General features: G+C 36.7%; 4 protein-coding genes across 4 annotated transcripts; all 4 read left to right on the top strand.

Annotated features, from left to right (window-relative positions):
- The first annotated feature begins 49 nt into the window (after positions 1–49).
- LOC145915333 (kelch-like protein 7) lies at positions 50–4272 on the top strand. The gene is made up of 8 exons (XM_083002722.1): positions 50–493; positions 551–656; positions 1100–1191; positions 1532–1712; positions 1983–2126; positions 2702–2860; positions 3067–3211; positions 3415–4272. Exons 1-8 carry the CDS (start codon positions 350–352, stop codon positions 3527–3529), a joined length of 1086 nt encoding a protein of 361 aa, XP_082858848.1. The 5' UTR covers positions 50–349; the 3' UTR covers positions 3530–4272.
- A 3224-nt stretch (positions 4273–7496) lies between these two features.
- LOC145915306 (cofilin-1A-like) lies at positions 7497–8103 on the top strand. The gene is made up of 2 exons (XM_083002721.1): positions 7497–7684; positions 7872–8103. Exons 1-2 carry the CDS (start codon positions 7497–7499, stop codon positions 8101–8103), a joined length of 420 nt encoding a protein of 139 aa, XP_082858847.1.
- A 6844-nt stretch (positions 8104–14947) lies between these two features.
- Positions 14948–19164, top strand: LOC145915221 (kelch-like protein 23). Its single transcript, XM_083002716.1, has 5 exons — positions 14948–15120; positions 15987–16110; positions 16745–16898; positions 18549–18694; positions 19051–19164. Exons 1-5 carry the CDS (start codon positions 14948–14950, stop codon positions 19162–19164), a joined length of 711 nt encoding a protein of 236 aa, XP_082858842.1.
- Positions 19104–22611, top strand: LOC145915174 (kelch-like protein 35). The gene is made up of 6 exons (XM_083002712.1): positions 19104–19391; positions 19815–19906; positions 20302–20482; positions 21786–21944; positions 22143–22290; positions 22497–22611. Exons 1-6 carry the CDS (start codon positions 19325–19327, stop codon positions 22609–22611), a joined length of 762 nt encoding a protein of 253 aa, XP_082858838.1. The 5' UTR covers positions 19104–19324.
- The last annotated feature ends 1045 nt before the right edge of the window (positions 22612–23656 follow it).

Raw genomic sequence — 23656 nt, 5'->3', positions numbered from 1 at the left:
TGAGTAAGGCAGCAAGATATATTGCAAGGTGAAAGTAAAATACAAAAACAAAACTAATATGTGAACAAAGTGTTGAATGTGATACAAATGCAATGAATGATGACAGCAATCTCTTTATAATATTATTCAAACTTGTACTTGCTTTCTATAGAAAATCCAAAACTAAATTCTGGATATTTTGAAGCTGACATTTCAAACATAGCTGTGCTAATCATTAATACTTCATTATTGCAAAAATTCTATGTTCGAAACAATTGCTAAATATGCATATTAGGTTTGGCGTTTCTACTCCCAAGCTTTTCACACATCACTACTTACTTTGTTATTACATATTAGTTGTTGAATGTAGATGGAAGAAGCTGTTTTTACTGGAATGGTTCGATGGGTCAATTTCAATCCTTCTCATCGAGAGGATTTGTTTGTAAATCTTTTCTCACAACTTGATCTTTCATCTATTTCCACTCAGTTTGTTGCAAACACAATTAAAAATGAAGTAAATTATTTGGGGTTGATTTGTTTCCAATGAGTTAAAATGTTTTATTATTTTCAGCCTCTTGTAAGAATTAACTTAGAGTGCAGCAATGCAGTCATGGATGCTGTATTAAAACAATATGATGTACCAGGAACAAGTGGAAAAGCAAGTCCCATTAAAAAAGGTGCAACATTTGTTCAATATTCACAGCAATTTGTTACATCCACCATATTTACACCAACCCTCATACAAATTATTCTCCCATAACTTTAAGCTTCACTGAACCTTTGCACATGGCAACTACTTGACTATGCACAACAATATAGTGTGAGATCTGCAAGTCTAGGTACAGTAAACAGCCAACTAGTTACTATTTGTTAGACTGTGATCAAATACTTACACTAAATCTACACTGATTAGTATGCAAAGATTTGCTTCACCAACAAGTATTTAGAAATACTGATGTCACTTTAAGACCACAACCTACAAATAGTCTCTTCATTAAAATGGACTCATTTAAAAAAACAATTAGAATTGGTCAAATTAGGAAATATGTTTCCATTTTTATCATCATAAGAATTAATTTTAAGCAAACAAAACCATAACAAGCAAATGTTTATGTTTCAGATTTGTCAGGATTTCTTCTCATTGGTGGAGATAATTCCAAACGAGATTGTATGAAATGGAATGTTACCACAAAACAACATGAACATTACCCAGTATGTACATTGCTTGCTGTCATATGGTTTTCATGCTTTTTTAACTATTCACTGGTTTGTTCTTACTTTCTGGAAGCAAAAACTAAATTATGTAGAACACAAAATGTTTGGTAATCTAGATCTGTTAAATGACATAAAAACAATATTTACTGCACTTTTTTTACTTCCATCACATTTTTTCCTGCATAAAATATTTTATGACACCACAAACAATATTCGATCCGAAACCTTTTGATGTTGGTGTTACTGTTGCTAAGATTGGTATTTTTTTGTTATTTAGTGAATTATGTAAATCACTTTGCTTTAATGATTTGCTTCAACATCATCCAAATTTATTTAGAAAATGATCACAGACAGAGTGAACTCAACTTCAGTCAAATTTGGTGAAAATGTTTATGTAATGGGTGGAGAAGGTCCAACACAAAGTTGTGAGATGTTGAATTTGGAAGAACGTAAAAACTGGGTAAAAATTGCTGATTTATCGGAAGGTCGACGTTCTGCTGCATCTGCTGTTGTTGGAGGTTGGTTGCTGTAACGCATTAGAGATTTACATAATGTAATGCGATGTCTCAAGCTACTGTTTTGGTGTAATTAGCGCAAACACGGATTTTCATCTTTTTTAAAGCTCCACCAAATAAACCTCAACTTAGCATTTAGCAGCAGCTTAATTTCTGTATTTTGTCAAGTAAGAGGAATGTAATTGTAAACAGTTAATTAAGGTCAAAATGTCTCAAAAGCAATAGTTTAGATAATTGTTACACAACCTGGATCTTATTAAATGCATGTTGTAGAGGTCATATACCTGACCGGGGGTCAAGGTGGAGGTGTTCAACCATTTTCATCAAGTTTACTTTATTCCGTCAACAATGGCAGTTGGAGAAAAGGATTTGACATGTTACAACCAAGATTTGGACATGGAATGTGTTCAATTGACAGTAAGAATATGTCTGAGTTCATTTGTGTGAAAGAATAATCCCATTACTGGACCCAGATGTAAATCAGTCAGTTAAACTTTTTACCTCAACAATATTCACTCACTTAATCCACACAAATGTTTCATGTAAATCCACAGGCTGTTTGCTTCGACCCGAGGTCATAGAAATTTCATTGGATAGAAATATTCTGTGACATGAAAATATTGAGAAATACTGACCTAAAACCTACAAAAACTGCATGAAAATTATGTGTTTTTTTACAAAGTAAAACCTTTTTACTTACTTTGGTCACAAATTACCGATGACGTCACTTAGCTTCATAAACTTTAGTAAAAAATCTGCATTGTGCAACATAATTATTTGCAGATTTTGTTGCAGATTTACTGAGTTCTTTGCTGCATGAATATCAACCGTTATATTATTTAACTTTATTGTAAACGTTGATTTAAAACTGATCTCTTATTTGTACGTTAAGAAACGCATAGCTTACCTCATTTGTTACGTAACATTACAACATAATCGTAATATGACGTCACAATGAATATTAACACAAGCGATTTGGAAAATTTCTTCAGATGTTTTGTTTTCTGTGGGCGGATATGATGGCGGACAATTCTTACAATCATGTGAATTCTGCGATGTTCGTGTTGGAACCTCCACAAGAATCGCTTCTCTCAATGAAGCAAGATGGGGTTTAGCATGTGAAGAAATTAAAGGGAAGATCTATGCGATTGGTTAGTGATGAAAAGTTATAAAATTAACAGGAAGTGGTTTTTGTGTAAATTTTATAAAATACAAATTCTTATTCGTCACCGGTAAATGTATCACGTGATAAATATAATGGAGTTTCCTGAAAAGAATCCTAAACATAAAAACTGGTAGATATAACTATAAAGTATTAACCTAAAAACAATAAAAAGTTTTACTTTAAATCTGACAGGAGGTCGTGGTCGTGGCATCCTGCAAACAGTTGAAGAATACGAACCTAGAGTCAACAAATGGAAATATGTTTCTCCTCTCCTAAATACTCGTTGCCGTCACTCTGCTTGTGTTATTGATGGGAGGATTTATGTTGTGGGTGGACGGTAAGAATTGTTATTATGACGTCACTATAGTCCATTGTTTTCCGTTTTATCGATTCCAGTTACACGAGTGTGCGTTATTTTGTTTGCTTTCAAACGGTTTAGTGAGTAAACTTATAAAATACTGACGACAAAATGTTGTAGAAAAACTTACCTGTGTTTGTTGTGTGTCTGATTCATGAAACTGTATCATGTTTGTTTTATAGGAACTTGGGTGGAGGACTCACATCAGTTGAAGTTTACGATCCAACCTCAGATGTCTGGACACATGCTTTTGATCTTGACAAACCAGTTGATTATGCGACTTTTGTTGCTGTTTAATATGTTTCTATATTTGGTTGTAGTTGATATTTAACTGAGATTGATCACCAGCAAAGATGCTGAAATGAATGTTTTTGTCCAAAATATCGTTTTGTGCAAATTAATCAAACTATTTTTTTTCTATTTTTGCAGCGTTTTCTAATTTTTTTTATTTTTTCACACTTTAATGTTTGATATGAGTGGTTTTACTTCGTGTGTTTGTAAACATTTTCCATCATTAGTTGAAACTAATTTTTATTGATTTTGTGTTGAATCTGCGTTTCTTTACAATTCTGTTATTTGTGAACTTTTGTTTTTCTTTAAAATAACAACAAACACGTGATTGCTGCAAAGTCCGAGTAAATGCATGCACTTCCTTATATGGGGTGTTGCTTTCAAAATTGCCTGCAAAGCATGCCAGGTAGGTGATTCCGCGACACCAAGTGAAAGTGGGTCACAGTCAAATTGCGTTTGTTTAATCAACATGTTGCCAATCAAACATTTTTATTTTTCAACGTGATTGTGTTTCACAACAACTTTCTCAACAGCCCATAATCATATGCTACCAAACACTAACTCACAATAAAGTAACAACTGATTTGTTTAAAGACAAAATGTTGATATCTGCAGCAAAGGATTCAATAAAGAAATGCTTTTCTGGTTTGTCTTGTGAGTTTGAAGCCGCCAATGACGCATCACGGCCTTGGGTTCTGGATACCCAAAATTTCATTGTATGTTATATTGCATTTATTTCATTGTTCGCACATGCTCTAAACGTATTAAGGTTAAATCTTGTCCATTTTAGTTTCTTGTCATTAGAATTGCTTTTTTGCTGTTAACCAGTTCACTTAATACACTGAAAATGTTGCTTGGTATTATTCAGTTTCATAGTTGACTCAAGGGATTAGGTTTATTTTTCAAAGGCGAATTTTACAATTTTTAAACACTTTTTCCAAACAACATACACTGCAGTTTTGTTTTGGCAGCAATGTTGCCGTGTTTTAGCATAGCAGTTTCCTAGGTCTGTTTCTGGATAGGAAATAAATGATACAGAATTTGATGCTTAGATGGAAATTGATCATTTCCAACAAACTTTCGTTTGTTTGCCTTCGCAATTTTCTATGGTATCGTTTAAATGCATTTCTATAAATGCCCCTGCACCAAGCATAATACCATACCTAAAATGAAGAGGTTTTTATTTATTTCCTCCGTAAGCCTGTTCCCAAAAGATTCTTGCTTTTGGCGTTTTTGCCTTACTTCTCAATTTTGCACAAAATTATGTGATACAAAGTACAAAACAAAGGCGTTAAAAATGACGGGCGAGCGCGAAAACGTTTTTTTCCTGTAGGGGATTCCGGCATGAGAGGATTGCTTCGGCGACCTCGCTTAATTTCGCGCCATATTGCATAAATGCATCAGTCCATAGGTGTGGCAGCAAATTTCTTAAAGTAAAAGCCACTTTCTCCTTACAGCCGACTTCGCATGTTTTCATTCTTTCCTTGTTGATTCGAGCCCTGCTCAGTATTTGTTGTTCTGCCGAAACTGTCCGTTTGTTTTCCCGCAGCCTCTCTCAACGCCCGCCGGCCGTCCTTGTCAAAATCAATTGAGACAGCATGAAAGTTCAATGTTACAACTCAAAAACTGCCTGGCTCTTCAGCCAACGCGGTCAATATATCAACTCATTTCAAGGCGTGTTGGCCGGGTACAAATGACTTAAACAAATGTAAACAACAAAAAATCTTGTAACTCTGGTCAGTGGAAAATTTCAGTCGTGATCGCTATTTTTTAGCAACAACACAGTTTTACGAATAGATGCCTGCATGCAATCCTATTCCTCTTGAGAAGTGGATCAAAGCTATACAGTGCTAACCTGTAAAAGGTGAAAAAGTAACAAGAAAATGATACTGAACAGCTTAAATGCTATTCGAAACATTTGCTTGCCATCATGCTTAACAACAGACGTCTAGCTTCGGAAAATGCGTGGTTTTGCGAAGCGACTTAATTCTTTAAATTTCCTTTCCAGCGAAGCAGCCATTAATATCACACAACACAACAATATTATTTAAAAATTAGTGTTGTGAAATTGAATTTGTTTTTTTTAATGTAGGATTATTTTTCAAATCAGACGTTATAGAAGTTCCTACGTTTCTGCCGGAACCTTATATCTTACCTTTCTCGTCGCGACAGATGACAACAGATTTGCACATGACACTGAAAACGAATGCCCAAGATATAATACAAGAATCTTTAACTACAAGTGCAGAAAAGCTGCATTTGGATTTGCAGTCGTGGCATTGGCCAACTTGCCCGGGCATTAAACAGGGTTTACTTAAAAACAAGAAGGAAAAATCATTCCTAAATAAAAACCAAAGAAAACCTAAAGTTGTATTTGGAAAGTTCATCCGACAAGTCCTGGAAAGGATTTGCGCTGCTGTTGTCAAGTTTTTTTCTATTTTAACATATTCTCTACTGGCAAACATCTCAAAGCCTCGATAGCCGCTCATCAACTTCATTTCCGTGTACAAAGGAGCGGGATAGCTAGGTCCAGAGTAATTCCTACCATAGACAGAAATTGATATTGAAGTGGAAAGTTTTATCGTGTAACTGAGTTGTGTTAGAAGTGGAAAGTTTTATCGTGTAACTGAGTTGTGTTAGAAGTGGAAAGTTTTATCGTGTAACTGAGTTGTGTTAGAAGTGGAAAGTTTTATCGTGTAACTGAGTTGTGTTAGAAGTGGAAAGTTTTGTCGTGTAACTGAGTTGTGTTAGAAGTGGAAAGTTTTGTCGTGTAACTGAGTTGTGTTAGAAGTGGAAAGTTTTGACCCGTCATTGAGCGTACGATAATGCGGGCGACATTTGAAGGCATGTAAATTGCTGATGCTTTGCAAAAAAATGCAGACGCTTCCTGTCTAGTCGCGATGCTATGAACGCACAGTTCGAATCAATAATTTGAGGCATCGCAAAATGATTGCGCCGAAACAGTTGGCGAACATTTTACGCCTGGAACAAAAAATATCTATATGCTTTATATTCCACAAAAACAGTGGATGTGTCAATAACAAAGAACAGAGTGTATATTTTCCAGCAATATTCAACAATGTTGTAATTGTTGCTCCTCCCACAGTGTGCTTGTTTTGCCTTCGTCATGTGATTTGGTAAACGGTGTTGACGTTTCTCTTTCTTTTTGCGTTTTTGAATGTTGTTGTGTGGTTTACGTTTGAAATGCGGTACCAAACCCTGATCAATTCTTATGGCCATATGACAGGCGATACGTCGAAATAGTGCGTTAGTTTTATGTCGGAAGATCAGTCTATTTTAAATTGTAATATGCCTGGCAGCAACAGTAGTATAAAAAATACCTAGTTTCCAATATCATGTAGTCATGTGGCACGGCCCACTATAGACACGGAGATATACTGCACTAGACGTGCTAGACAATGAGACCATCTGGCGACAGAAATACTTCCACGCAAAGCCAAGGAAATACTGCTTTCAGGCATTTTGTGCCATTTCATACGCTACATTGTGATGTTGGTTAACTCTATGGACAATGGCAGCACAAGAAACACATTAGCGCAGCACAAGTCGCGAAATGTCAATTTAGTGTTTGTTTTTCTAAACCTGCATAAAAGAGTAATGGTGGCTGTAAAGCTTTTTCGTCTTAAGCTGGCCATTGTTCCCTTTTTGATGTTTTTTTGTGTACGTTTAAAAACATTACCATTTGCAAACAAGGCGCAAAAAATAAAAGGAAATGTCAACACAGCACCACGCAACTTCCGAAAAGCGAAACTGCATCAGAGTGATCGTATGGTTGCTCCACACTAGTCAGGAAACGCCTGCATTTGGGCGGGGTACTGGCAGCATAGGTCATGCGCCGTCCCATAGCCAAGAAAAAAGGCAGCAATTTGCATGTCTTTAAATAGCGCCCGGCATTCATAAATTTGTACCATTTCTCACAGTCTAAACGCTATATACCGACTCATCAATCATCATGGCTTCAACCTTCGCTATAGACCCTGCGATCATAGCTCTGTGCCAAGACATCAAAAGGAATGATACTTATAGAGGCTTTACAATGCGACTCAGCGGAAAGACTGTGGTAGTTGACAAAAAACTGGAGAATAGCAGCGCAGATCCATTCAAGGATTTGGTGGCCGAATTCACGGACACCAGCTGCAGGTTTGGTGAGATATGTATTTAGTTGTTTGTTATTCGATAATATGTAAATTGAGTTGTGATGTAGGGATTTTTACCTTAAATAAGTTTGTACCAATTTCTATCATGTTTCATTTGAAAATCCGATACGACCGTTTGGACGGCAATTGGGCAGCCATTTTCTGCAGCAGTAACCTTTTTTCCGTTGCAGACTTGCCGTGTTTATGTGCTGGGGCAAGTTTGCTTCTGCCACGGTGAGCAATCTTGTGTTCGTTACATGGTTCGGACCTAACGCCAATACGATGGAGAAGTTTCAACTCAACCAAGCAGCACTTAGCACCAAAAATGCTTGCCTTGGCGTGCTCTATCAAATCGAGGGTATCAATAACACACAAACACCTTGGGTTCTTAATAAGATGACTTGTTCCCCCCCAGATGAATAGCATCGAACACCTTTCTTTGCCATGATTGCGGGATGATTGGTCTGCAAACACCAGTGGACACATCACATAAAAGTCTCACCTGTGAGGTGTCCATGACAACTTCCTTAATTTGTAAGTTGGATACGGCAGTGCGGTAAGCTTCGGGAACCTGCTGTGCTTTGGCAAGAGCAATGTGATCCAAATTGATTGCAGGATTTTGAATGGAGCCAATCACTGCTCTGGATAAGATATCAGCAACACAATTGTATTTACCTTGTACATGGCGAAGGTCCGTTGTATATTCGGATATGGCGGACAAGTGGCGCTGTTGTCTTGCTGACCATGGATCCGATGCCCTTTGTAACGCAAAAGAACGGTTTGTAGTCGGTGTAGAGGGTAAATATGCGGCCCTCCAAAAAGTATCGGAAATGACGAATAGCCAGATGAGCCGCCAGCAACTCTCGGTCGAAAGCGCTGTATTTCATCTCGTTAGCACGCAAATGACGGCTAAAAAATGCAAGAGGTTTCCAAACCCCGTTTATATGCTGTTCAAGCACCGCTCCTATACAGCCCTATCGGATGCATCAACAGTCAGGGCGACTGTGGCATCAGGATGTGGGTGGTTAAGTTTGGTTGCATTTACCAGTGCAAGTTTTGCTGCGTCGAAAGCACATTGCAAATCACGAGACCACTGCAGCTGAGCATTCCTTTTTGACATGGAATTATAAATGGGGGACATGATACTTGCGACAGAAGGAATAAATCTGTGATAAAAGTTTATCATTCCAGCAAATCTTTGCAAACCTTTAACAGTGGTGGGTCGAGGAAATTTTTCTATGATTTCCACTTTACTGGGCATAGGTTTTGCGCCTTCGGCATCAACCAAATGACCTAGAAACTGGATTTGTTCTTTTCCAAAAACACATTTGTTTAAGTTGATTAAAAGGCCGCATTCCTGCAGGCGGCGGAAAAGCTGTTCTAGGTGTAATTTATGTTGACTTGGGGAACTGCTGGCCACCAGTATGTCGTCCAGGTAAACAAAAACAAATGGTAAAGATTGACATACCTGGTCCATAAGCCGTTGAAAAGTCTGGGCTGCATTTTTCAGACCAAAAGGCATTCTTAAGAATTCAAACAATCCAAACGGAGTTATGATAGCAGTTTTTTGGATGTCTTTCTCTGCAACAGGGACCTGGTGGTAGCCCCGAACTAGGTCGATTTTCGAAAATATTGTGGCGCCGGACAACCGCGATGTGAAGTCTTGGATGTGCGGAATGCTGTAGCGATCTGGCTGGGTGGACACATTTAGGCGGCGGTAGTCACCGCAGGGGCGCCATTCACCTGATGGCTTTGGTACCATATGTAGTGGTGCGGCCCAAGGACTGGATGAACGACCAATGATCCCCATTTGAAGCATCTTGGCAAACTCCACTCTAGCGATTGCAAGCTTTTCGGGGGATAAACGACGTGCCTTTGCATGAACCGGTGGTCCAGTTGTGCAAATGTGATGCTGGACCTTGTGTCTGGGTGTAATGCTGGAAAACTTCGGTGCGGTTAAAGACGGAAATCGTGAGAGAAGTCTTGTAAAATCTTCAGTAGATGTGGTCAATTTGCAAATGCGCGACGATTTGTCATTTGTGGCTTTTATAGGAATGCTGGCGAACGATGTTGAATGAACAAGACAACTGTGGCGTAGGTCTACCAGCAAGGAATGTGCACGGAGGAAGTCGGCTCCTAGAAGAGGTTGCGATACAGCGGCAAGTAAGAATTTCCAACGAAATTTGCCAGCTGCGAGTTCCAGGTTGAGTACCTTTTCCCCAAAAGTATTAATCCTGCTGCCGTTAGCTGCAATTAACTTGATTCCTATAGCTTGTTGTTGACGAGCAAGACGTGATGCTGGGAAAACGCTTACCTCAGCGCCTGTATCAACTAAGAAATAACGACGAGTGGTTTGATCCCAAATGTGAAAGGGGTTATGAGCTTTGCCGGCCGATGAAGTAACTAACAACGGCCGGCTGACGAGTTTCCCTGGAAACTGCAGGGAGGTTGACATTTCTTTGCCTTTTCACCAAAGCGCTGATGGTAAAAACATAGACCCTGATTTGCTGCAGTGCGTGTTGATGCACGTGGAGACGCCGCGAGCATGTTGCGCCTGTCTACCTTTGTGGCAGCCGTGAACGCGTGGCGCTCCTCGCCTCTTGCCTGCCAAAGAGTGGTAGCACGTCGTGCAAAAACACGTGGGTCGTCAAAATCTTCTTTTGCGAGTATAATTCGTATTTCTTCGGGCATCCTTTGCAGAAAGATATAACGAAAAAGGAAACAAGGCTTATGACGGCCTAACAATGACAGCATCTCATCCATTAATTCTGCTGGAGATCGGTCTCCAAGTTCAGATGTATGTAACAGTTTATGCGCTCTTTCATAATCTGAGTAGTCGTAAGTGTTTATTAACCGTTGCTTTAGTGAATTGTACTTATCTTGATCCTGTGGGTTTTCCAATAAATCCAATAGTCTACCGGCGCTTGCTTGATCCAGGGACGAAACAACGTAAAAATACTTCGTTTCATCAGCAGAAATGCTTCGTAGCGCAAACTGGGCTTCGGCTTGCTGAAACCATATTCTTGGTTGCTGTGTCCAAAACGTTGGCAGTTTCATAGCAACTGCGTGCATGACAGGAGTTTGCTCTTCCATACCTTCAAACGTCGGGGTCACCAATTGAAGCGGTTGCTTGATAACGTGTATTTTTCTGAATGCGCGTCGTTGCCAGAGCACGCTCAATTTTTCGAGACACGCAGAAAAAGGCAACACAAAAAGCAAAACGTATCATGCTTCAGTGAATTCAAGGGTGGCATCCGCCACAACTTTAGGTTACTCTGAATTTTATGGGAAAGCGGTAAAGAAAGATGGAAGTGGAAAATATCAATTCGCCTAAATGTAGCCTTGTTAGACTTTTATTTGAAGGCGCTTGTATGCCTATATATACCCTTGTGAATTGGTTATTTTTGACATTTTTGGCTACATTTTTCAAACCATAGTACAATCAACCTCTTTCAGTAAGTACACAAAGAATTTTACCAAATTTAACGTTTTCCTATTTCATTGCCCGACGTTTTAAATTCACTCACAATTTACCGGTTGATTCAGTTTTTGTGTGTTATATAATTCAAATGTGTTAAAACCTTGGTCATTTTGCTTTTGTTATTCGAACCGATTTCTTTCTGCTTGTCAGTGGCTCACTTATTACACGGAAATGTTACCTGGTATGAACTCTGTTAGTTATTGGTAAGAGCGGAAGCCTTCCTGCGTTATCCGGACTTCTGGGTTAAAATATATGACAACTTCCCGCTTCTGTGTAAACATCCCTTTAGCGGTCGTCCTGTCTCTCGTGAAGCATCAACAGCAATAACAAAAAACCTTTCACCAATTTACATGGGTTAAATTCGAAGACCTTCTGAACGTCAGTACACAAATATATAGTTTGTAAATCCGTACAGTCGTTTCACAGGCGGTTTAACGAACAGGACAAAGTTGACAATGTTAAGTTTGAGTGAGCGCAAATGTTCAAACCTCCCGGAAAAGTTAAAGTTCGCAAACTTTGTAACTTTCTTTCGACTCTTTTTCGTCTAAAAATTAACCAAAAGCAAAAAAATTTCGCGTCGTACTTTGTTAAAGTTTTCTTGGCTCAAAAAGTTTGAACGATGACCTTTTTTAAAATATACTTTTTAAACATGACTGCACATTATCAAACAACCATGCCGGTATCGTGTCATTTGCTCCATATCATCAAAATAAACAACATGTTCCACTTAAATCCTGAGTGAGCCGCCTGATCCAATAATATCATGTAAGGTGCCGCGATTTACAAACAGTTCTACCTTCAAGGTTGGACGAATCGTCAAGAGTGATCATTTAATGCTAATATTATTAATTACTGGACTCAAAACAGACGTGCTCGTCGCATTTAATTGTGCTAAAATGCATTTATAGTGCTTTATAACATTGACGAAAGTGTGGAATTTCGGTTTTATTGTTTTCTCAGCCCTGCTTGTCTGGTTTTCGTGAATTATCTTTTCATGCCAGTTTTACATGATCTCATACGAATACAGGTATATCCAGGTACCAGATAACTTCCTGCACTGGTATAAACAATATTTCCTGTTTTATGAAAAATGGGGGCAGCATAAGGTCGAAAAAACGACCGCAATATCTCAGCAATTCCCCGGAGTCTGATCGTAAGTTCATAACATTAGTCAGCGGTTTGTGATTAAAACTAAAACTTCCTATGTGCCCAAAACTAAAACTTCCTACGCCAGTTTGCCAGTTTACATTGGTGAAAAGAAACCAGCGCTCTCATATTAAAAATAACCTCTGTGTATTTTGGCTAAACTTTGGAGATCTTACCGAGCTGCTCGATTAAGAAAGGAACGTATGAACGTTAACAACCTAAAGTTGCATTCCCACATTCATTCTCTGTGTGAAAATTGCTGTTCTGTGGCAACTGTGTTTCGGATGTGCCGCTAGCTTGTTTTGGAAAACAAATCAGCGAAGTTATAATTGACTCACCTACATATTGTTGTAAAAATTTCTACCATGTTGGCTGCTTGGTGCGCATCGTATGTCACGAGGACGCTTAAATTGTTTTTCTTTAGTATTTTTTATGGGCTTAAATGATTATTTCGCTTACTTTTTCTTGTTATTTTCCTCATAAAGGCGTATATACCCTACTGGTCTGTAGCAGGTCCTACGTGCCTTGAGGAAAATAATTGTAATAATTATATATTGATTAGTAACAGCGGTACAGCATCAAAATCTTTTACAAGGGCTTTCTGGGTGCAATCGAAAAAATATTTATAACACATATAAAACACTGTAATATAGAACGACCACAAACATCATAAACAAACAAGCGAGAGAAATCATCAGTTCGTTTTGTATCCGTTGCATCACAGGATTCTCTTTTCTCATTTCCTGAAGCACAGTGGCTCCTTTGTTCTTGTGAGGAAATGGAATATTGGGAACTGGAACGCCCAGGAAATCACACAGAGGTTTCCAACCTTCCTTCACTTCGTAAACCAACAACTGGGTTTTCGGGACAATCTGCAAAAATAATCGAATATTGGAAATGTAAAAACAAGGAACATTCTGCACTCTAAAATATGCATGAGATCGTCTCGCTTTCAAAGCTTTTCCGATTTGTGCAAATGCACAATTTCGATAAGCATAGAGAAATTAAGAACCGGAATGCCATGGACTGTCAGTTCACAACTCTCACCAAAAGCGATTCAATGTAGGCTGCGACCTGTGGCTTATTGAATGCAAACTAAATCTAAGCGAATTAATACAGACGTTCGTCACGTGACCTCAAGCGTGAAATCATGGTTGTTTCGTAGGGAAAAAATCAATCTTATAATTGTGTAATTTTGAAATTTGGCAAATCGATGTACTTACCCACTTTACCCGTCGTTCGTGTTGGCGTTTAAGGCGCTTCAATGCTTCCTCGTGGAGTAATTTCAAATGCAAACGAGGCCATACGACACGTTGACCAAGTGGCGAACTGTAAAACAAAACGTAATTGTGTTTTTATGTACGATTTATTCATTCCTCCACTTTCCATGATAAATTTGTATGTACACTAGAGGCGCGGGTGTTTTTGAACAAGAATTTTTTTTTTACAAATGTTGATTCTCACGTCAGAAGAGACTTTATTATGCAAATTTTGAGCGCAATAAACAAACAATACCTAATAGTTAAATTCAAACAGTAGCTTGGCCGGGAAGTGACCAAATGGACACTCCCAAACCTGTAAGTGAAAGATTCGTAAGTTCAGGGTTTCCCAAATGTTTGAATCTGTGGCTTATTTTTTTATTGCAACGCTTCGTGAGGTGATGTTTTAAAACTCAAACGAATAAACAAATACGTACGAATGATTGAGCCGTAAAGGTACATTCTAATGCCAGTGATGGTAAAGGTTTGAGCAAGCCGAAGTGGAATATCGTTGTTGATCGATTTGTTTCACGTAGCTCCGATACCAAGAATCGTCATCACGGGTTGTTAGAATCACCTGAAGACACAAACACACAGCAATGTAGGTGACGCAAGAGGCAAAAACCGTCTGGAATCTATTCTCTAGGTCAAAAACAATCGTTCTCTACTGGTTAAAACATTAACATAAACACTATTTCTTTAAAATGTTCTGATCTTCTGACATAAAATATACGTGCTGTATTTATTCGACGTTTCGTCTGCCATGCGGGAGCACAAAAAGAAAAAAGGACACGTTGACACCGCTTGTCAGATCACGTGGCAGAGGCACAAAAACACCAAACGCTGCAGGAGGCGCAACAGTTACAACAAATTGTTATAAACTGCCGGAAGAAAAACACATTAAAACCACAAAAAACTAGGTTTGTCAAGAAACAAAAATGTTCATTTTTTTGCTTAAAAACATGAAAATTAAAATGTTAACATCTGTGAAAATATAGAAATGGAGAAGGTGTAAACAGGGAAAAGCAAAAATAACCCGTGGGTTTCAGGCGCTTCCACCAAAGTTGAGTTTAATAAGTTTCACTGCGATCAGATGGCAGTAGTGTCGGTTGCATTGTTAAAACAGAGAAAGAATAGCCATTGTTACGAAATAGATTGAGTATACATGACGTAACAATAGGATTGAATGAACAAAACTGATGACAATCCCACGCATGTGTTTGTATTGGGGAGGAAAGTTTGTTTAGCGGCAGGGTAAGACATAATTAAACACTCAACCCTAAGTCAGAATTTACCGTGGCTCCAACATATGTCAGTAATAAATGTTTTCAGATCAATCAAAAATGTTTAGAAACAGTGACTGTATTTGTTGAGTGTGGAGATGTTCGGTTCATTAGAAGGAATTTGTGGATCTTCTCTCTCCAATCATCTCCTTCCCAACGGTCGACCGACTTTTCCGTTGACTTGTGGCCACAGCGATGTGACCAAGAATTTTCTGCAAACACTGCTCACAAATTGTCATCCAATATCTGACGTAATGGTTGGTGGCAACCCGTGTGTCGAAAACATCTGATTTACACTTGTATCCAAAGCTACCAACGCATAATATCAACTTCGTAGTAACATCTGTAGTGATTAATTAACACTAATACATGACATCACCGATGCCAAAAGTTAAGTCGTGTCATAAATTATTTGAAAACGTCGACATTTTTGGTTTTCCCTTTTTTGTGTAAGATCTGTGTCGTCAAACTGGTCAGGTTTATATAAGCGTGGAGTTGAAACGACGACGGCATTTTGTTAAAACTGATGTTGACGTAAGTTGATTCCAAAACATCTTAAACAATGTTTTCTGCACTATGGGACAGTCCCACTTGTAACTAATTATGAATCAATCCGTTATTATTTTTATATTTGTTATTGATTGATGCAAAAAAAGCTGTGAAATTAGAGCAACTGGAGTTTTGGATTGTTCTTAATAATCAACCTTTCTTCCTTTTCAAAACATCAAGTCTCTCGTGACCCGACTTGTCTACGTAAGTGTGCTAAACAGTTTTGTGCACAGGAATGACGAAAAATGGTAAAATCTGTTGCAGAGCAATAACAATAAATAATAATAGGAGTTTTTATGTCCTAATTCTTAGACTTTGATGTTTGAGTAAAGTATTACTACGTAAAATTTAATGTTGTCATTTGTTCTTGTTGATTAGTTTTCAAAAAACAGAAATGCAAACACATTACATATTTACAAACTTATAATAATTGTTTGTATTTCAGTTACTGTCAGTTTAACTTTTTGTCTTCATCATGAAGCGAACACAAGAAGAAATAAACTTGCATCACCAGAAAGTGATGAATTTTTTAAACAAGTAAGTTTAATTTTATGGAGATTTACTGAAGTTAAACTATTGATGTTTTAGTGACAGAAAAGAAACAAAACGATTTTGCAACAGAACACTTTGTTCCCAAGGAGAAAACTATTCAATTCATGATGCTGTTGTTTGTTCTATGTCAGATTATTTTGATGCTTTACTTGGTGTTGAGGTAAATTTTTCAAATATAAATATACTGATACATCAGTGTACATGTTTGAGACATTGCATGAAAATACTTTTGAAATAACGAGTATTAACAGTGACATTGTAGTAATAGCAATTTGTCTATATTTTAACTGTGTTCATATCTAATATTGTCTCAATAATTGATAATGTCTTGACTTTTATTAAAATATTTTGTTGCCAAAAGCTATTTTTGTTTATTTTTATCATTTGTCACAGTTGTAACAACATTTGTAACATGTATACTTACTTGTATATATTCGTAATAGCATTATATATATATATGAGGTCATGGGGCAATCCATATTTAAAGACTTTCAGTTTGAATTCTTATTTTCTTAATCAGGGTTTGCCAACTATTGCTTCACATTTTTTTTCACCATATTGCATGTAGGGATGTGCCAAATGAAAAAAGATTCAGGTTTGTGCGAATCCGAATAAATAGAAACATTATTCGTGCGAACCCGAATATATTCGTATGTAAGTGTGACGTCTTCCAACACTTCACAACTCACACATGTTGACACTTAATACTTAGTATGTAATATTTCCATGTATAGAAATATTTGATTGGTTGTGGGTTGTGTATGTTGTGATTGGTTAACTTTGTTTTCTTATAGATGCGCGAGAAATATTCCAACTTCATCAAGGTTGACAATATTCCACCAAAAAGACTGGAAAGTGTATTGGATTATATTTACACTGGTGATATTGAAGTAACAGAGAAAAATGTGTTGGAAGTGTTGGAAGATGCTGATTATACACAGATAGAAGGTATGCAAACATCATATATGTCATTAGGTGGTTTAACACAACCTGTACATCCAGCATAACTCGACAATGCAAGAATGTTATCCACATAAATATTGTTGTTGAAACCAAATCTCATAAAAAAAGTGATTTTAAAATCCTAACAGCAATTTTTTTTGTCCATGAGCAACAACAAATTAAATCATTACACTTTCCTGTATTAAAAAGAATGCCAACATTTGTGGAAATGTTTTTGCCAGAGTATAAGTGTTTTGTCTCGTAAGATTTGATCTGCACCTGAATCAACTTAAGCATGCACTTCTGTGCAATGTTCGACAGTCATAATAAAACGCAGATTTGTAGATATTTATTTAATTTAGATATATGTATTATGCAATAAAAAGTTCACAGAACTGCTACATACAGGTATATAAAATAGGCACAAAAAAAAAGAAAAAAATGTCTTTGGACCTGCATAATGTTGATTTTATGACTGTGCAGTGAACCACGACGAAACCTTAGGGCGAATGTAGAGAAGACACAAAAATCAACTTAAAAAGGAAATGTTCAGACCCAACTATGAACCCTATAGGACTTGTCCAAACTCTATTATAGTTGCTTTATGAATAGCAACGGTGCATTATCGGTTTTTGCTGGAAAATTTGACTGAGTTGTTTCAAAAAGTGGTTGACGTGTATTGTAGTATCACCTTATAATAAGCACTCAAACATATTCCAGGTGACTCTGCATGTTTCATTGTGTGAAAAACAGGTTTTTGTCCATCCAACTTAATGTGCTGTTCATTAAACGTTATAATAGTAGAATGTAAATGACTGACGTAACTTGATTGTGCTTGTGTTGGTGTACAGGATGGTAGTTGTGTCAAACATGGATTCATGGTGTACCTAATACCTTTAGAGTGTGCAATGAATATAAGGGGTGGATTGGTTGCTTTGAATATTGTGCTGATGGGATGACTGGATAAAGTTGTGTAAATGGTTTTGTATAGTTGACCCCCTCCGGCAAGCAATATTTGCATTAACCTGCTTATCTAGATCCATTGACAACGCTCACTGTTTTAACTATTCATAGTGTCTGGAGTTTTGTTTGTGCATACCAGTGTAACTTATACAATCTCACTGGGTAGACTTCCATACCTTAGTCTATAGAGTGATGACTGAAAGCTTTGTAAATATTAATTGCTATGGGAACCATACATTCACAATGATAACAAAATCCCATTTGAACATTCTTAAACTGTAATAAAGTAAGACAGCATGGTTACTACAGACTGTAAGAGAAAAGTATCAAGTAATCTCATTGATAAAATGTTTCAGCATCACAACATTTAAACATTTGCTTCCACAAGTCCCAAAAAACATCATTTGCACCATTTTCTGCTTATTTGTAAACACCAAAACATAAATGCTTAACATAATATGACTTACCAGTCCTCTGGGAGACCAAGGATATTTCTTAGGATGTGGCCACTACCTAGCTACACTGCTTTCACAAGGGATGATGCATTGTGCAAATATATGTTATCATTAACATTTATGGAAATTTGATTTTTTCTTTTGCTTTGGGTGCCAATATCTGATATATATTGTTCAATTCATACTTAACGGAAATATCTGCAATTAAATTTGGAATAACGTGGTTTTGCTTTTTCAGATTTGAAGTCGTTTTGTTGTCGAGTCATCCTTGAAATGATTTCAACCGACAACTGTTTGAAGTTAAGAGCTTATGCTACTCGATACAATCTTGCTGATGTGGAAAAGAAAACAAACCAAATGATTGTTGATAACATTGCAACAGTTGTACAACATGATGATTTCTTGCAACTTGATGTTGGTGATATGTCTGCAATCATCAAACAAAAAAAGAAAGGGGTAATTATGAGTAATTTGTATTCCTTATTTGTAATGGTTTGGATACTGGTATATGGTGGCATTTTGTGTTTCACTTTGGCATTTGTTTAAAATTCAAAAATTGCATAACCTTACACATACAGAAACTGACCTTAAACAAAATGGTGTATTTTTTAACATCAGCATCACATTTTTTAGAAATCACAACATTTCCAGACTGTTCATTGTAGATGTAACAAAATGCATGTTCAAATAAAGGAGTATTTAGTGCATTATTTGATAACATTCTTAATTATATATTTAAGGAACACATAGCTTGTTATTACATAGTTGTTGAATGTAGATGGAAGAAGCTGTTTTTACTGGAATGGTTCGATGGGTCAATTTCAATCCTTCCCATCGAGAGGATTTGTTTGTGAATCTTTTCTCACAACTTGATCTTTCATCTATTTCCACTCAGTTTGTTGCAACCACAGTTAGAAATGAAGTAAATTGGAGTTGGTTTGCTTGTAATTAGTCTAAAGATTCATCTATTTTCAGCCTCTTGTAAGAATTAACTTAGAGTGCAGCAATGCAGTCATGGATGCTGCATTTAAACAATATGATGAACCAGGAACAAGTGGAAAAGCAAGTTCCGTTAAGAAAGGTGGAAGATTTATTCAATATTCACAGCAATATGATACATCCACCATATTTACACCAACCCTCATAGCAATTATTCTCCCATAACTTAAAGCTTCACTGAACCTTTACACATGGCAACTACTTGGACATGTACAATAATATAGTGTGAGAAGTCTAGGTACAGTAAACAACCAACAAGTTACTATTTGTTAAACTGTGATCAGATACTTAAACTAAATCTACACTGATTAGTACGCAAAGATTTGCTTCACCAAGTATTTAGAAATACTGATGTCACTTTAAGACCACAACCTACAAATAGCATCCTCATCGAAATGGACCCATTTAAAAAAAGAATTGGTTATGAAATATGCTACCATTGTTATCATCACCAGAAATTATTTTACATAAACCAAAACCATAACAACCCATGTTTATGTTGCAGATTTGTCAGGATTTCTTCTCATTGGTGGCAATAAATCAAAACGAGATTGTGTGAAATGGAATGTTACCACAAAACAACATGAACATTACCCAGTATGTACATTGCTTGCTGGCATGTCGTTTTGCTTATTTGACCACGGGTTTCTTTCATATACTTGGTATTTGCCTCTGAAAGCAATAAAACTCAGTAAATTATGCTGGACACATAATGTTTAGTAAACTAGATTCGTCACAATTTGTTAGCAACAAATTCCACAAAATTGGTTACTAAGCTAAATTAAATAAAAACAATATTTACTGCACTTTAATTACTTCCATCACATTTTTACCTACATATAATATTTTCTGACATCACAACCAATATTTGAGCCGAAACCTTTTGGTGTTGGTGTTACTGTTGCTAAGATTGGTATTTTTTTGTTATTTAGTGAAACATGTAAATCACTTTGCCTTAATGATTTGTGTCATCATCATCTAAATTTGTTTAGAAAATGATCACAGACAGAGAGAACTCAACTTCAGTCAAATTTGGTGAAAATGTTTATGTAATGGGTGGAGATGGTGCAACACAAAGTTGTGAGATGTTGAATTTGGAGGAAAGTAAAAACTGGGTACAAATTGCTGATTTGTTGGAAGATCGACGTTTTGCTGCTTCGTCTGTAGTTGGAGGTTGGTTGCTCTAACCTAATTAAACATTCTCACAACGTTACAACAAATATTAAGGCAGTGGCGCCAAGTCCGTATGCAAAACAGCTTTTGTTTGTACATTTTCTTAAATACAAAAATAAGCATTTAATCCTTTGGTGACACCAAACTTATTCAAGCCCTACCAAAGTAGAAAAACTACATTGCTTGTACAACCTCAAAAACCTCACAAACCTCACAATAAAGGCATAATGTAATTACTCAAACCACTATTTTCGTGTAATTACTGCAAACTTAGATTTTCATTTTTTTTAAAGCTCCACCAAGTAAACTTTAATTTAGAAGCGAAATATAGGTAGATTACCCTAAAAACTTGGCGCCAACGATTTAAGTTGGAAGTGTAAAATTTACAGTGTAGTACCATAATGTGCTTCAACCAAACTTTTTACCCAAACTACGTTTATTGCTGTTGTATTTTGTCAAGTAAGAATAATGTATTTGTGAACGTTTAATTGAGGTCAAAATGTATTAAAAGTAACACTTTAGATAATGTTATACAACCTTGATCTTATTAAATGCACGTTGTAGACGTCATATACCTGACCGGGGGTCATGGTGGAGATTATCGACCATTTTCATCAAGTTTACTTTATGTCGACAACGAAGGCAGATGGAGAAAAGGATTTGACATGTTACAACCAAGATGGGGACATGGAATGTGTTCAATTGACAGTAAGAATATGTCTGAGTTATATGCGTGCCATAATAGTCCATTAGAGCTGCAGGCAGGTGTACACACCAGCTACACTGATGACACCTTACAGGTTGAAACAGTGTGTACACCTGTTTGCAGCTCCAATATCTGGGTTCATTTACATGAAAGAATTCCTATGACTGGACCCAGGTGTAAATCAGTCAGTTTTAATTTTTTTACCCCAACAATATTCACTCACTTAATCCACACAAATATTCCATGTAAACCCACAAGATGTTTGCTTCCACCTGAGGTCATAAAAAGTAAAAAAGTAAAAACCTTTTCACTTACTTTGGTCGCAAACTACCGATGACGTCACCCTGCTTCATTAACTTTAGAGAAAAATCTGCATTGTGTAAAATAATTATTTGCAGATTTACTGAGTTCTTTGCTGAATGAATATCAACTGTTATATTGTTTAACTTTAATCTAAATATTGATTTAAATCTAATCGCTTATTTCTACGTGAAGAAACGCAGAGCTTACCTCATTGATTGTTACGTAACATTGCGACATAACCGTAATATGACGTCACAATAAATATTAACACAAGCAATTTGGAAATTTCTTCAGATGTTTTGTTTTCTGTGGGCGGGAGTGATGGCAGACAACCCTTACAATCATGTGAATTCCGTGATGTTCGTGTTGGAACCTCCACAAGAATCGCTTCTTTCAATAAAGCAAGAAGTTATTTAGCATGTGAAGAAATTAAAGGGAAGATCTATGCAATTGGTTAGTGATGAAAAGTTAACATTAAGTGGTTTTTATGTAAATTTTATAAAATACAAATTCATATTCGTCACTGGTAAATGTATCACGTGATAAATATAATGGAGTTTCCTGAAAAGAATCCTAAACATACAAACTGGTAGATATAACTATAAAGTATTTACCTAAAAACAATAAAAAGTTTTAATTTAAATCTGACAGGAGGTTGGTGTGGTCACTCCCTGCAAACAGTTGAAGAATACGAACCTAGAGTCAACAAATGGAAATATGTTTCTCCTCTCCTAAATCCTCGTCGCTGTCACTCTGCTTGTGTTATTGATGGGAGGATTTATGTTGTGGGTGGAACGAGGTAAGAATTGCTATTATGACGTCACTATAGTCCACTGTTTTCCGTTTTTTTCATTCCAGTTACACGAGTGTGCGTTATTTTGTTTACTTTCAAACGGTTTAGTGAGCAAACTTATAAAATACTGACGACAAAATGTTGTAGTAAAACTTACGTCTGTGTTTGTTGTGTGCCTGATTCATGAAACTGTATCATGTTTTGTTTTATAGGATGTTGGTTGGAGGACTCACATCAGTTGAAGTTTACGATCCAACCTCAGATGTCTGGACATATGCTTTTGATCTTGACAAACCAGTTGATTCCTCGACTGTTGTTGCTGTTTAATATGTTTCTATATTTTGGTGTAGTTGATATTTAACTGAGATTGATCACGGACAAACATGCTGAAATGAATGATTTTGTCCAAAATATCGTTTTGTGCAACTTAACCAAACTATTTTATATTTTTGTAGCATTTTCTATATTTTTGTGTCCAAAACAAACTGTAATTTTTTCGCACTTCAATGTTTGATATGAGTGTATTTTCCGTCATTAGTTGAAACTAATTATTATTGATTTTGTGTTGAATCTGCGTTTCTTCACAATTCTGTTATTTGTGAACTTTTGTTTTTCCTTAAAATGACAACAAACACGTGATTGCTGCCTGAGTAAATGCATGCACTTCCTTAAGATGTGGAATGTTGCTTTAATATTGCGTGCAAAGCATAGTTGCAACGTTACACCAGTATAAAGTATTAAGTGGTCACTTCTTCCAAACGAGGGTAAATCTAAAAAATAACAACTCAATTTGTTTAATCAACATGTTGCCAATCAAACACATTTATTTTTCAATGTGATTGTGTTTCACAACAACTGTGGACACATATTTGTTTCCATGGAAAGTTTATTTATTGTAGAAAGTTGTGAGATATTTGATGTGAAGAGCGACACTGGAACACAGTTTATTTCTCAACCATGTTAAACCATAATCATATGCAACCAAACACTAACTCATAATAAAGTAACTGTTACGCTGCCCTTGGCAGTGCGGGTGGGCGTGACTCCTGCGCCCGGACAGTGTAACAGGGGGTTTTCTACAATAGTCGTAACGCGCAACCCTCTTCCAAGAAAACTAACAAATCCGCTTTATTCTGACGGAGCTGCGGTTTCTACATAAACAGTTGTAGAATTAGCGACCAAAAACAAACACACAGAAATAAGCAAATTCTGCTTACCGAATTATTATAGCACCAGAGTCACAAATTTCGGGAGGTTTCAGATCAACCAGTCAGCGGAAAACAATGGCACTTAAATTATCTTTATGCAATAGGCTATTCAAATAGAAAATACATTTACAATAGGTCAGCAGCACTGGTAGACAATAACAAGT

This window comes from Ascidia mentula, chromosome 1 (genome assembly GCF_947561715.1).
Source record: "Ascidia mentula chromosome 1, kaAscMent1.1, whole genome shotgun sequence".
Classification (NCBI taxonomy): Eukaryota; Metazoa; Chordata; class Ascidiacea; order Phlebobranchia; family Ascidiidae; genus Ascidia; species Ascidia mentula.
The sequence above is the reverse complement of the archived record's forward strand: the minus strand, read 5'-3'. Positions and strand labels throughout refer to the sequence as shown.

What these genes read in the sequence shown, in the direction of transcription:
- LOC145915333 (XM_083002722.1), top strand. Translation starts at nt 350, where the DNA reads ATGGAAGAAGCTGTTTTTACTGGAATGGTTCGATGGGTCAATTTCAAT. An exon ending in CAAACACAATTAAAAATGAA is followed by an intron (nt 494 to 550) that starts GTAAATTATTTG and finishes TATTATTTTCAG; the next exon opens with CCTCTTGTAAGAATTAACTT. An exon ending in TGCATCTGCTGTTGTTGGAG is followed by an intron (nt 1,713 to 1,982) that starts GTTGGTTGCTGT and finishes TGCATGTTGTAG; the next exon opens with AGGTCATATACCTGACCGGG.
- LOC145915306 (XM_083002721.1), top strand. Translation starts at nt 7,497, where the DNA reads ATGGCTTCAACCTTCGCTATAGACCCTGCGATCATAGCTCTGTGCCAA. An exon ending in TTCACGGACACCAGCTGCAG is followed by an intron (nt 7,685 to 7,871) that starts GTTTGGTGAGAT and finishes TTTCCGTTGCAG; the next exon opens with ACTTGCCGTGTTTATGTGCT.
- LOC145915221 (XM_083002716.1), top strand. Translation starts at nt 14,948, where the DNA reads ATGTTCGGTTCATTAGAAGGAATTTGTGGATCTTCTCTCTCCAATCAT. An exon ending in GTAATGGTTGGTGGCAACCC is followed by an intron (nt 15,121 to 15,986) that starts GTGTGTCGAAAA and finishes TTGATGTTTTAG; the next exon opens with TGACAGAAAAGAAACAAAAC. An exon ending in ATGCTTTACTTGGTGTTGAG is followed by an intron (nt 16,111 to 16,744) that starts GTAAATTTTTCA and finishes GTTTTCTTATAG; the next exon opens with ATGCGCGAGAAATATTCCAA.
- LOC145915174 (XM_083002712.1), top strand. Translation starts at nt 19,325, where the DNA reads ATGGATGCTGCATTTAAACAATATGATGAACCAGGAACAAGTGGAAAA. An exon ending in AACAACATGAACATTACCCA is followed by an intron (nt 19,907 to 20,301) that starts GTATGTACATTG and finishes AAATTTGTTTAG; the next exon opens with AAAATGATCACAGACAGAGA. An exon ending in AGGGAAGATCTATGCAATTG is followed by an intron (nt 21,945 to 22,142) that starts GTTAGTGATGAA and finishes TAAATCTGACAG; the next exon opens with GAGGTTGGTGTGGTCACTCC.